General features: G+C 35.4%; 1 protein-coding gene across 1 annotated transcript in view; it reads left to right on the top strand.

The window, feature by feature from the left end:
• LOC110457652 (choline/ethanolamine kinase-like) overlaps positions 1 to 14,422 on the top strand; it is a 45,141-nt gene that overhangs the window by 16,333 nt on the left and 14,386 nt on the right. Inside the window, exons 3-5 of the mRNA XM_021509007.1 lie at positions 1,980 to 2,116; positions 3,475 to 3,594; positions 12,955 to 13,013. Of these exons, the coding sequence (XP_021364682.1) occupies positions 1,980 to 2,116; positions 3,475 to 3,594; positions 12,955 to 13,013 (316 nt within the window). The remainder of the gene's footprint in view (positions 1 to 1,979; positions 2,117 to 3,474; positions 3,595 to 12,954; positions 13,014 to 14,422) is intronic.

Below are 14,422 nucleotides of genomic sequence, written 5' to 3'. Positions count from 1 at the left end.
GTACATTGTAAATGTGCAACCACCTCCCCACCTCCAGGCTCCTCCTCATATTACATGTAGTCTCAGACACTGGGAACTAGAATTTTCTCCTCGGATTGAATGTATTTGACTCAGTGCATCTCAAAAAGTGAAAAAAAATATCTATAAAATAAAAACTTTGTACATTAATGTATATTATACTTGGGGAGCTGTCTTAGAGATGTGTAACTGGGGATGGTATTCAACCTGGCCTTTAAGCCTTCCAATGTTCATGCCTCCACTACTGATTCTGGTGTAAGATATTAATTTAGTTTGTTACTCTGTCCTGTCTAGATCTTAGCATGGCATGCGATGTCCTCAAGTTCTGCAATCACTTGCTGTGAACTATACTACTGGAACTGCTTAACAGCCTGTAGATATGCTCTGTGTCACCAAAAGAGTAATAACAAGGTAGACAAGTGCTCGAATGTATGAAAACACATTACACTGTACAGTGTAACAGTAATATGTCTAACATATATGTAATTGTTTACATCTATACATTGAATTGTCATATATTAAAATCAGCATTTTGAATGTCAGAAGTATTCAATGCTCAGTGTATACAAAAAGTGTAAGACATATGACCAAAATAATTTGCGAAGCTTATTTTTAGTTCCGGAAACCTGTATCGCGGAAACGACATATTCCGCTCGTACTATTGTCTATTTTACGATAAATATACAGCAATAATTAGATGTAGACTAGGTAATGGTAGCAAATATTTGTTCAATTTTAATTCTATATACCGACCGCATATACAGGAACTACACAACAAACAGTGAAATCAAGCACAACACGTTTGGAATGGTGCGCTAGCATTGTGTACGGAAATATAATTTCGTGTATAAAACCGGACCCGGAGGCGGTCCAAAGATATATGGATCCGGAATACGAATCGGAACTTCGAAATATTGATTTTTATTTAAGTTCCGAGCATTAATGCTATTTGATTTTTATGTATATCAAATATAAGTGTTGGGACACGATAAAGTATTATATTTTTGACGGTATGGATAATAATATGACATAATTTTGCCCTTTACGCATTAAAATAGGAATAGGCAAAATGGGGTGGGGGAATGGCGTTCTAACTTCAAGTGAGCGAAATTGCAAAATTTTCACCGGGAACCCCACATTTTTTTATGCTTACCGAAAATCATATATACTTGGCTGTCTTCTGTAAAAGTTTTATAAAATTGACATGGGTTTTGATCGCATTTTTGCTTGTTTTTAATGCATTCGTTTGATGTAAATTTGTTAAAATTACATTTTGAAGAGAATAGATGGCCATGAAAAATGCATAAATATACCAAATATAATCATTTTTGTTTTATTTCTGCGTTTGATAGTACATCACGAGATGTGTAAAAAATATTCAACTTTGTGGTAACTCAAATTTTGCAAATATTATAGAAAACACATTTTTACTTAATTTTCATATTTTGGGGGAAATTTGCAGAAAAGTAGCTACCTTACTGCTGATATATCTCAAAAAGTAAGTCGAGAACCCCCTTTTTTCTTTTCATATATGGAATCTACGTAAAACATGCAAAAAAATAAGCCTAATTAGAAAAAAATTACATGGGTTTTTCCAAAAGGATGGACCCACCTTAAGAAAGTAATAGAACACTATATGACATTCGACAGGTGTATATTGTTCCACCCTGCGGTACTCTTGTTATCCACATGTATTTAAACTGGGATTGTGGTAATAAGATTGACATTATAATTGCACATGCAAAGATAGTATAGATGATCAAGTCACCAAAAATATGTACAGATTATAAGCTGGTTTGATAGTTTCCATCTCTGTATTTTGATGGTCCTGTTTTGGAGTCCTGTTTATTTCATTTCCTGTTCTCTACTGTAACATAAGTTTGACACAATGAACTAGAAAAGAGTTATAATGAAAGGATTCTAAATTTAGTATATTAAGTAGTAATATTTTTATATTTCAGACGCAGCCACTACGTACACGTGATCTTCAGAAACCTTTCCTCGCTGAACAGATTGCCAAAAAAATGGCCCTATTCCATGCCATTAAGGATATGCCTCTTCATAAAGAGCCAAAATTTTTGGAAGAAAAGATGTTCTGGTAATGTATTTTTTTCTTTAACTACGTACTGTAAAAGAATATAATAATCTTCATGCAAAGTGTATCTTGAATTAAGTTATAAATTAATGTAATACAATGTTAAAGATTATGTTGAATATATTTTGATTAGATCGAGATAGAAAAAGTTTTATAAATTAACTTCTGCAAAAAGTTAAGAATTTTTCAGTATTTGAACTTGGCACTGGTTTGACTCCCAGTGTCCTATGTCCTATAATCATTTGTTCCTATGAAAACTTAACCCAGGGATAGAATATCACATTGACTTTGGCGGCATCTTGTGTTTACCTTGAAACATGTTCTGATAATTGTATCTAGATATATTGGTTGTTTCAAGGCTGCCCGCAGTGAATATATCCATCGTGTGTTATCCAAGTAGTGTTATATGTGAACCAAAAATATAAGAAAGCACTGCTTGAGAGATGCCTTCTAGAAGCCACCAGTGTCCTCTAAACAATTTTAAAAAAAAAATGTCATAGAATATTGGGGTATGGAGGGCATGGATAAATCAACTGGGAAGGTAGATCAATATCAAACAAAAATATCTGTCATCAACACTTAGTATAAGACTTGTGTACTGTCTTTATAAACATTTGTTTAAAAAAGTTTTACATTTTCCATCTATAGTGTATGTACAGCTGAGAGGAATACTTAAATGTATGTTTAACATGCAACATTCTGATATTTTGCCATTCAGATATTGTGAAAAATAAATAAAACAACGGTAAGAGGTGGCCATTTGACATAGTTAATAGCTTTTCATTATAGTATGTAGACGCCATACTTACATGTTACCTGGACAGAATATATTTGTGATGAGTTACATGGACAGAATATATTTGTGATGAGTTACATGGACAGAATATATTTGTGATGATCGAGTTACATGGACAGAATATATTTGTGATGATTGAGTTACATGGACAGAATATATTTGTGATGATCGAGTTACATGGACAGAATATATTTTATGAGAATTGAAGCTGTAGACATCTGTTGCATTAATTTCTACTCGGCAATTGCAACAAGACCTTATTATAGTTTTGTATGAACCTTTCAGGCACATGGAGGGTTTATTCCTGGAGTCCTGGATCTCCATCTTGAATCGCTGCTGCTTTATAAATCCAAATTGTAACTGAGCAAATAAGAACCTGAATTCACTGTACCTGTGGAACAGAAGTTGGTTAGTTCCAGCAGTAACTTCCATCTTATTCTCCATTCTGTATGTCTTATGATAAAAACCATGAAACTATGCATGTTTGTTGATGATTATGTTCGTTGATGATATAACCTTAAAATGGTTTGTCATTACCACAATTTATTCTTGTCCTTATATTTAGCTGGATGGAACAGGTGGAAAATATTTTCAGTAACATACCCACAGAAAAAGATGAAGCCTCACAACGAATGCTGTCCAGACTGCAGAGCTTCAATTTGTCAGATGAACTCCAAACATTATTGTAAGTATTTAACATTTGACTGTGCCATTTCTTTACAGTTTAATAGTTACACTGTGATAAAAGTGGTACTGTATATATTTAGAAATGTTAACTTACATCATGTTCTGCAGCGCTTTGGAAATTTCCACTAATGTGAAATGTGTAGAGAATGAAATTATGAAACTAAAGCAACTGCCTACAATAATATCTATATTATCAGTACATGTCACAGTGGAACTGGACCGAGTCGATCGTCGGCAACCAGGTAGCTCAGTGGGTAGAGAATCCATCTAAAGCTCGGAGGGTCCAGGGTTCAAATCCTGGTCTGGCCGTGTAGTGATTTTCCATCTCCTGTTACATCTGGCCGTGTAGTGATTTTCCATCTCCTGTTACATCTGGCCGTTGCATTTCTCTTTCACCTGTTGCACACATATGTAGTCCTAAGCACAATTTCCTCAAACAAATTTGTATGAGCATCATTGTCTGATAGTGTTTAATACAAACATTATAGGTACCTGTCACGTGTCGACAATTAATAGATAATACATCAAAATTATCAGTCATTAACTAAATGTAACTACTTATTTGGTGTGAAACTCTTTTGGGAAGGAGGTGTAAATAGATCATTGTAACATACATTGTGTATCCCTACGCTCTTAATCTTTATAAATAATTGACCTTTAATTGATAAATGATTTATCTAAACGATTATCTAAAAGTACAATAGGCCATACAATAATCTTAAAAGGTCTTGACAGTGAGTGAATAGGGAAAATGTTTTGTGTAAAGTGTTTCAAAAAGTGTTACAAAGGGAAACTAAGAAAAGGATGGTGTAGGTTACTACAATATGTGAAGTGGATACAGCAAGTAGTTGTGTTTGATACAATGTGGAACCTCTGCAAGGAGACTCAGCATCAGGTAAAAGTTAATGGTACACTTTATGGCGGTAGTGTATCGTATACATATTATCAAATGCTCTGATGATGGCACCTGTTTATGAAAAGGGCAGTACCTCTGACCAAATAATTTACTGAAACATTTTAAATCCATACTAAACACCAGATGGTCAAATTGGGTCTCGGCTCAGGTTGGTTTCTGACAAACTGAGCATTTTTTATTCAAGTTTTGCTTTACTGTCAATTACTTGGGGGGAAAAATCAAGAAAAAATAATGCTGTTGTACGTTTCATGGATTATAAGAAAACTTTCGTCTCTAGAGATAGGCAAAATTATGGTATAAAATATGGAAACTTGAAATCAGAAGACAAATAATGAAAACTTTGAGGTCTTTGTAAAACAATTTTTAGTCTTATTTTCAATGTTAAGCTCACCTGGCACGAAGTGTTAAAAACTTTAAACAACTTCTTCTGAATAACCAAAATGCCCAGGGTGATGATATTTGGCCAGTAGCATGCTGGGGTAAAGGGCTATCAAGTTTGTTCAAATGAATGACCTTCACCCATATTCAAGGTCACAGGGGTCAAATATGTTTAAAAACTTTAAACAACTTTTTCTGAATAACCAAAATGCACAGGGTGATGATATTTAGTCAGTAGCATACTAGGATCAAGGGCAACCAAGTTTTTTTTAAATGGATGACCTTGAATCATATCAAGGTCACAAGGAGCAAATATGTTCAAAATATTGAAACAACTTGTTCTGAATAACCAAAAGGATGTTGATATTTAGTCAGTAGCATATGCTGGGATCAAGGACTACTATGTTTGTTAAAGTGTAGGACTTTGACTTATATTCAAGGTCACTGGGGTCAAATTTGTTTAAAATCTTTAAACGATCTCCTCTGAATAACCATGGGTTCCAGGATGTTGATACTTTGCAAGTTGCATCCTGAGATGAAAGGCTATAAAATTTGTTCAACATAATGACTTAATTTGCCTGTAGCTATATTTTAGATCACTTTTAAGGTTACAAGTGTGAGATTTATATCAGGTGAGCGATGCAGGCCCATTGTATTTAACCTACAGAATTGCAACAATTATCACTATTTTCACTTATGCATGAAAATACATGCACATTCCATGTATTGTGATAATCAATAAACTGTATTGCTTAGCTTACAATAATAAAGAATTGGAAAATTAGATATGGCTGACAGAAGTACATTCACCACATAGCTATTTTATGTCTCTGGGGAAATTTAAACTGGATTGTATAGAAATGTAGATATACAAGTTGTACATGTACCATATTGTATGGTAATCAAGATCAGACTTGTTAGTAAGGCAGTGTTGGATTAATGATTATGATTATGTATCTGGGTATTGATCGTGAACGTACATGTATATCCTATTCAGCACAACCTGTTATACATAACATATTCACATTTATTATAAGTACACTAAACTTTTTAGTAATATTCCTTTGAAACTAAATCCATGGCTGCCTGAAGTCGATGAAAACTAAGACGCCACTGTAGGAAAATTGACAGGATGTGAAGCTTGACATCAAGTTTTTCCTTGACATTCCTTGAATGTGTGTTAAGAGCAAGTTTTAAAAGATTAATGTACACATGTGATAAATGTATCTCACATAGATTTTTATGTAAGCAAACATGCTGTGTTTGAACTAAAGGCAAACACTTTAATATTAAAGAACAGAAAATAACAACAATAATTTTCCGCTGTTGAAGGTATGGTGCTCTCTCATTTGGGTCTTACACTTTGCTATCAACCCTGTCAAATATTGTTTCCTAGTAGCTGTAAGGCTTTAGCTTCCTCTTTGGGACTTTGGACTCGGAGGGTTCCAGAGGTTGACATTGGAGGACAAAATTATGATACAACCTGTACTCAGCAGGGTTATCCCCCCTGTCAGACTTAACCATGGTGGCTAGACAGTGATCCAAGTCATGTTTACCTACACATACAGAGCTGGAATGGCTTTCAATTCAAATCACAAATGCTTTAGGAGACTGAAATGTTGTTGTGATTGAAGAACAGCTGCAGGCCATGCCTATTTCACATGGAAATCCAACAGCTCGGGCCACAAACTAATTATGTTGATATAGCTTATAATAGGCTCGCACTATAACATGTGTACTAAAAACTCTGTATTGCTACTGGTTATATTTAGATTTTAAGTACATGTTGAGGGCAACGGTTCTATACATGTATATACATGTACATGTTAATGGTATATCTTAGCTGTTACCAGTCCTACCACAAACAGTACAGGTATATATACATGTACATGTTAATGTTATATAAATCACATATTTTAACTGAATAATCTCATTATGCCATACCAACAACATGGAGGCTTCAGATTGGTCGAAATTCAGATATTGTTCGATTTCACTCAAATTTAGTATGAAGGTGTTTTATGCCATTGTGATCCTTTTCTGATGTATCTTTGCGACTATGGGGGCAGTTTGGGGGACTTCTGTAATGGTCCCCCATTAAAATTAATTCTCTATACACGATATAAAAATTGACATTTTATAATAAAACCATATACACATAGTAATTGCAGGTAAGAGTTATCGTTCTTGAGAAACTTCACAGTAGTGAAATAGGTAGCCGGTTTCCTGAAGTACAGAAAAATGGACACATGTGACTCATTGGGGCTCATGATGGCTCCACGTTTGACTGTACTTGGTAGTAAGCAAGCACTTCTTGACTTTTGTAACCTTTGTGGTGTAAAGGTAGATTTTATTCACGACTTACTCTGTAAGCATCCTCATAAACTTCGTTTGTAATGATCAGTAATGTAAGTACACTATTTAGCTAAGTAGGTATTCTCACATAACACCTAATGGGCTGATATATACCATCCTTAGATGTATGCTTTTTATTGGAGGACAAAGCTCACAGAAACATTAAAATAAGAAATTTAATGATGAAATTCTCTAATTTAGATCAAGACCCAATACTTTTAGGCTCTTAGATAAACAAACCACTTTACATGTGCTGGCATTATCATAAAACAGTTGTAGAAGGGACAGAATGCAGACTCCGATTGGTACACTGTCATTCAGTGGTGTTGTACTAAAAACTACAACAAAGACTTAATTGACTATAACACCCAAGAACAACATTATATAATTATTTTGATAGACATGTGATATTTTTATGTCAAAATGCTTTAATGATCAAATATGATAAAACAACATTATTTTCAAATTTTGATCCCGTCTTATGATACTAAGAGGACAAATTTATTTTCTATAAAATCAAACTATTCAATAAATGAAAATCTAACTGTTTGGGCATGAAATACTAACGCAGGCACTTCATAGAAGTTGAAGATTCAAATGTAGCAGACAAGAATAAGAATTGGATGATGATTACAAAGTGAGGAACTTTTATTTCTTCTACAATTTTTATGCCATCAAATGATCAACTCGTTGTCTTTTTTTTCAAACCGATGAATGTGAGTCTGAATAGGAATTTGTGTGAGGTTGTTAGTTTGCTAATTGATATGGACACAAAGGTTCCAAAGGGCCCATATCGCTCACTTTTTATTGAACTCAAATTTTGACCTAAAGGTTTCAAGGTCATCTTTCTTCAAATAGGCTAGCTAGTTTCATTACACTTCACATAATGGATCTTTCTTGGAAAATTTCAATGAAATACAACGGTACCTTGTGAATCTTTGTTTTAATATATTATTAACTAACATTGCTTATGCGACCATCAAAGTTGGCTGGTCAAGGTCATTAATCCCATACTACATATCGCTTACACCATTCAACTAAAAAACTAATATCCTGACCCTAGACCTCTTGCTTACTCCAAAGACGTAGTTTAACCCTTGCATTTGTAATCTGGAAAGTGGTTCAAGGTCATTCATTGGAATAATTTGATAACCCATCATCCTTGACCTCTGGGTCACCCAGACCTAATTGTTGGAAACTATTATATGAAGATGAAGGCAGCTTGTGTAAACAGGGCCTCCAAAAGTAATTGTACTTTATAGATATCAGATATTTTGTTTTCTACAGTTGAGATATTGCTTATATTCAATGAATGAACTTTTTGATTGTCATCTTGTACATCCTTAAACACATTTTCTGCACTATTTAGTAAACGTTAAAGGAAATGACTTGTACTGTGATAATGGACAATTTGAAAATATTTCGTCATGAGTGAATAGACAAGCTGTATACAAATGAAGGTAATCACTGTTGTACACTCCATAACCTGTCGAGAGTCACTGCCAGGTAAACCGGAGATCTCGAGTGTGTTTTTGAAAAAACAGGCTATATACCATACCACTGACAAAAACTCTAAGTGTTAAAAACTGTTTTTTTCTATCATGACTAGAGCTTTGATAAATCAATTGTGACAGGAAAATCATACTTTGTGTGACTTTTTTTTAGAAATAATAAAGATGACATTAACAAATAATAATCAATAACAGCGTTCTAAACGAAAAAATCAGCGGGGCTAGACCAGGAACGGAACCCTGGACTTCAGATTGATCTACTATCCCTGTAACCAATTGAGCTACCTCGGCAACGGAGGTGTCTTGGTCGAACTGTGGTTCAGTTATGTCCAAACAGAAGTTAGGGAGGTGCATGTATGTAGGAAAAACCAATGTAAAAAAATGTAAGCCTTGTAGTAGTTTATATGTATGTGGGTGAATGTGTTTGTACATTAAGTTTGTTTTCATAAAATTAATGAGTAATCCTCGATATCAAAACATGTTATTTCCTGTTTGATGCCTGTAAAACCTGATGGTTTATAATATACATGTCATTTGAAAGATAGTATAAACTGTATCAGTAATATAAACCACTTTGAATACACATGTTAGTGTTGGACTTCAGCATTAACTCTTCAGTACTGTTTACACCACATGGCATCAACAAACAAATTTTGTTCTCCCAAAAGCTCTTTGTCATCAATAAAACAATGTGTTTCAATAATTCATAGAGTTAAAGCTAAAAAGGATGTCAGGTACATTTAATGCTATATATAGTATTGATCAACTAAAAAATCAAACATAATAGCAGAGCTCCTACACAGCTGCGAACCATGGAAAATGACAAAGGGAGCCAAAAAATTCTTGACACCTTCCTACACAAGTGCCTCAGAAAGATTCTAATAATCTTTTATAACAGGCCGAGAAAAGTGTCCAATGAAATAGTGAGAAAAACAGTAGGGGTAAATAAAATCAGCACCTTGATAAAGAAACTCCGCCAGCAATGGTTAGGACATGTTCTAAGGATGGAAACTAACACACACCCATGCATCTCACTCGGATGGGCACCGGAAGGAAAAAGAAAGAGGGGAAGGCCGAAAGAGACATGGAGGAGAACCGTTGAAAGAGAAAGGGAAATCTGGGTTTTGGGTCATGGACAGATCAGCCCAGGACAGAAACACAAGGAGAGGACTTGTCCATGGCCCTATTCTCGGAGAGAAGGAATTAGTCATAGTATCAACTAAGTGACTGTTCTTCAGTCACTAAAACGGATACCAATATCAAAGTAACGTAACAGGGATAGGGAAAATGCAAATGGTCAGAGAGGGATTGGAACCTGCATGCCATGGGGCATTCAGAATCATAAATTATTTACCAAGTCTAACCCCACTACCGGTAGTCAACTTTCCATACTATTTCTATTAGTCTTTGCTGGGTACATCATAATTTTAACCCAAGTTACGGTACAATATGCTTAATGTTGGTCACAAGCACAAATTCATGATTAATATGGGAAAACTTGCCACCCTGCAAAATCTATATGGATGCACCAGTTATTTTAGCCGCATGGTCACTGCTTATCAATTAGCTCATGATCTGTTGGAATTCAAGTTAGCATACCTAATCTATAAAAAAAATATTTCATGTCTATTCGTATATCAAATATGTTTTATGTGAAGGAGCAGTTTCATTATTGTTGTCATTAATATTGTCTTCCAAATTTAAGTTCGCTTTGTCAAGTTTACCGGCCCAAATTATATATGTTGGGTAAAGCTGTAATACAGTACAGGTAGCTTCAGAACTACGTGTTAGCTAGCAGGGGAAGTTAGAGATAAATACCCTGAAAAGTTACTGTGCAATTCCAACCCCTGCTGTTTGGCACATGATTTCGAATAAATAAGATAAAGTCGTGACATTTTCTGTGTGTCAAATCACCTCCAATAACATTCCGATGTGGCTGTATTTACTTCTGACCTGAGGACTCTGTCAGGGCAGTAGATTTCTACGGGGTTAGCAGTGGTTGTGATGTGTTTTAGAGTGTTTGTATTTACAGTGGTAAAACTCGGTGTAATGATTATAGCATAGATGCAGGTTAGAATGAATTCCCTTCAATTGGTTTTCAGATTGTCTTTAATTTAATTGCACATACATTAAGCCTTAAACCTATTTGACATATCACAAAAGGTCTATGATGGAAAATTGGGGGAATTCTGTAGGCAGTCATGGTGGTGTCATTCTATAAACAAGTATTCACAACCAAAAATGCTTTAAGAGTTTTGAGCAGATTTGAAAAAAATTCATTGGTGTAAAACTAAATAATTCGTGACATATCAGACCAATTTTGACGGTCAGTCATGTGATGCCCTGTGACGTCATTTGACTAAGACCTACATTTTTTTATAATTCTGTATTCAACAACAATATTTGGCTTGTTGTGCTGGTTTTGAGGCAATCATGTGATTATTGTATGACAACTTAGTACCAAAGAAATGTTTTACAATGATTTGTTTTTAACGGCATAGAGGATGTAGAATGTGGTGGAGGGAGTCTTTTGACTGACGCACGGACATCGCATATGTACAGTTCAATTTGTACAGCCTTCACATACATTCCAACAACAGTCTTGTAACACATATTTCATTATGTGGGTGCTACTATACCGGTTTAAAATCCACTTCTCCCAAACCTGCGAGCTAATTTTGCCGTGACCCCACAAAAATGATAAAACGAAGAAAATTGTAAGTTGTTTGCAAAAGTTGGGTTTAATTTAGTTAATTGAAAAAAAAAATTAGTCATATGTTTAGGATAATTTATCGATAACAAATGTAATCGGATTTGCTTTGATATAAACATGTATGGAGATGAAGGCAGAATGTGTGAACAAGGCCTTCAAAAGTACTCGATGTACTTGTATAGATATTAGATTTTTGGCTTTCTACAGTTGAAGTATTGCTTATTTAATGAATGACAAAGTTTAAGATTGTCACTTTGTACTAAAACCCATTTTCTACACCATTAAGTCAAAGTTAAAGGAAATAACTTGTGATAATGAACATTTTTATAACAAATTTCGTCATGAGCTGATGGACAAGCTGTATGCAAACGTAAACACCGATGTCAAGGGTCTCTGCCAGGTAAACCAGAGATCTCCAGTTTGATTATTAGTCACAAACAAGATATAACACGTGTACGTCATCTCAGATATGAAAAAAATATATACACAGGTGAACACCTATACATGTAGATAAGCTATATACACAGGTGAACACCTATATATACATGTAGATAGGTTATATACACAGGTGTACACTCTATATACGCAGGTGTACACTCTATATACGCAGGTGTACACTCTATATAAGCAGGTGTACACTCTATATACGCAGGTGTACACTCTATATAAGCAGGTGTACACTCTATATAAGCAGGTGTATATATACATAGATAGGCTATATACACCGTTGTACATGCAATAAATAGGCTTTATACACACTGTGACAGGTGTATATACCCATAGATAGGCTATATACACAGGTGTACACACCATAGCTAGGCTATATACACAGGTGTATGCTCCATAGATAGGCTATATACGCAGGTGTACACTCCATAGATAGGCTGTATACACAGGTGTACACTCCATAGATAGGCTATATAAACAGGTGTACACTCCATAGATAGGCTATATACACAGGTGTACACTCCATAGATAGGCTATATAAACAGGTGTACACACCATAGATAGGCTATATACCTAGGTGTACACTCCATAGATAGGCTATATACACAGGTGAACACTCCATAGATAGGCTATATAAACAGGTGTACACTCCATAGATAGGCTATATACACAGGTGTACACACCATAGATAGGCTATATATATACTATATATATACATAGGTGTACACTCGATTGTGTTCACTCAATAGATAGGCTTTATACACAGGAATAAACAGTTTGGCGGTATCAAGCAGCCTCAGAATTTACATTGAGCTCACCTAGCTTTTAGGTATATACTAATATGTATCATGCAAGGTTTCAAAAACTTAAATATCAGTGACGACTTGTGTTTCATGCACTCACAAATCACATAAACTGAGACTCAGATAAGATCATGTGATCTTCCACGATCAACTGGATATGATAATTAAGTATGAATAAACACAAAAAATAGTCGTTATCAGGAATGATAATAAACTGAGTCAATCTTTCTTTCAGAAACATCTTAGGAAGTGTTTCCTGTCCAGTGGTATTTTCCCACAATGATTTGCAAGAAGGTAAGTTTTGACCAATATGAAATCATATGAAACTACAAATAAAGTCAACCTCTGGAAGTAGATTTTTAACCCAAAATGTTACAAATATACTGTATATCGAGAAATTTTCGTCCAGTCAAACTTTCACCCTTCGCCTGTGAAATCCAATTTCACCTTTCACATCTATTTTTACTATGTAAATTATGATGTTGGCTATTGTTGGCTATATTGATAAATTCCGCTTCATTCTTAGGAAAGACAAAAATTAAACAACAGCGAAAATTTTACTTCTATACAGTAATCCGTTCCCGTGCTGCCCTCATACAATGTTTTATACGACTAATGACAGTAGTCAGCAAAGAAAAGTCGCATAAGACTGCAGAATCTCAAAATAATCAAAATTTACATTTTCATTTTTAGCGCACTGGGTCTGAAGGACCAAGGTGAGCTTATGCCATACTGTGGCGTCTGTCGTCCGTATGTCAACAATTTCTTTAAACAACTTAATTCTTCTTCTTCTAAACCACTGATTGGAATTCAACTAAATTTGACTGGAAGCATTCCTATGTGGTGGGGATTCAAAATTGTACAAATGGTGGGGCTGACCCCTCAGTGGGCTGAGGGGGGAAGCCAAAAGGGGGCAATTTGGCTACATTGCTTCAAGCGACTTCTTTGGAACTAAGTGATGGATATCAGCCATATTTGACTGGAAGCATCCCTAGGTGGTGGGGATTCAAAATTGTACAAATGGTAAGGCTGACCCCCAGGGTTCTGAGGAGCGGGGCCAAAAGGGGGCTATTTGGCTATATTGCTATAAAGACTTCTTCTGTAGAACTATATACAAATGCTGGACATAAAGAGACGAATGCAGTCATGATATTAGAATAGACCCTGGGGTCTGACCGAACCCCTAGAGACCTAGTTTTTAGCTCACCTGGCACGAAGTGCCAAGTGAGCATATGCCGTGGCGCGGTGTCCGTCCTCCGTCCGTCCGTCCTCGTCCGTCAACTTTTCCTTTAAACAACTTCTTCTGAAGAACGGACAGTCCTAGAGTCATGATATTTGGCTGAAAGCTTCGTTGGTAGGAGCCCTACAAAGTTTGAGAACGAAAATGACCTGTTTTCAAGGTCACAGGGGTCAAATATGTCAAAAACTTTAAACAACTTCTTCTAAAGAACTAAAAGGTATAGAATCTTCATATTTGGCTGATGGCTTCCTGGCATAGAGCCCAACAAAGTTTGAGAATGAAAATGACCTTGACCTACTTTCAAGGTCACAGGGGTCAAATGTGTCAAACACTTCAAACGACTTCTTCTGAAGAACTGAAAGGTATAGAATCTTTATATTTGGCTGGTGGCTTCCTGGGATAGAGACCAACAAAGTTTGAGAATGAAAATTAGTTTGACCTACTTTCAAGGTCACAGGGGTCA

Source organism: Mizuhopecten yessoensis, unplaced genomic scaffold (assembly GCF_002113885.1).
Source record: "Mizuhopecten yessoensis strain PY_sf001 unplaced genomic scaffold, ASM211388v2 scaffold9289, whole genome shotgun sequence".
In the NCBI taxonomy this organism is placed as follows: Eukaryota; Metazoa; Mollusca; class Bivalvia; order Pectinida; family Pectinidae; genus Mizuhopecten; species Mizuhopecten yessoensis.
Note: the sequence above shows the minus strand (reverse complement) of the source record. Positions and strands in the feature narration are given on the sequence as shown.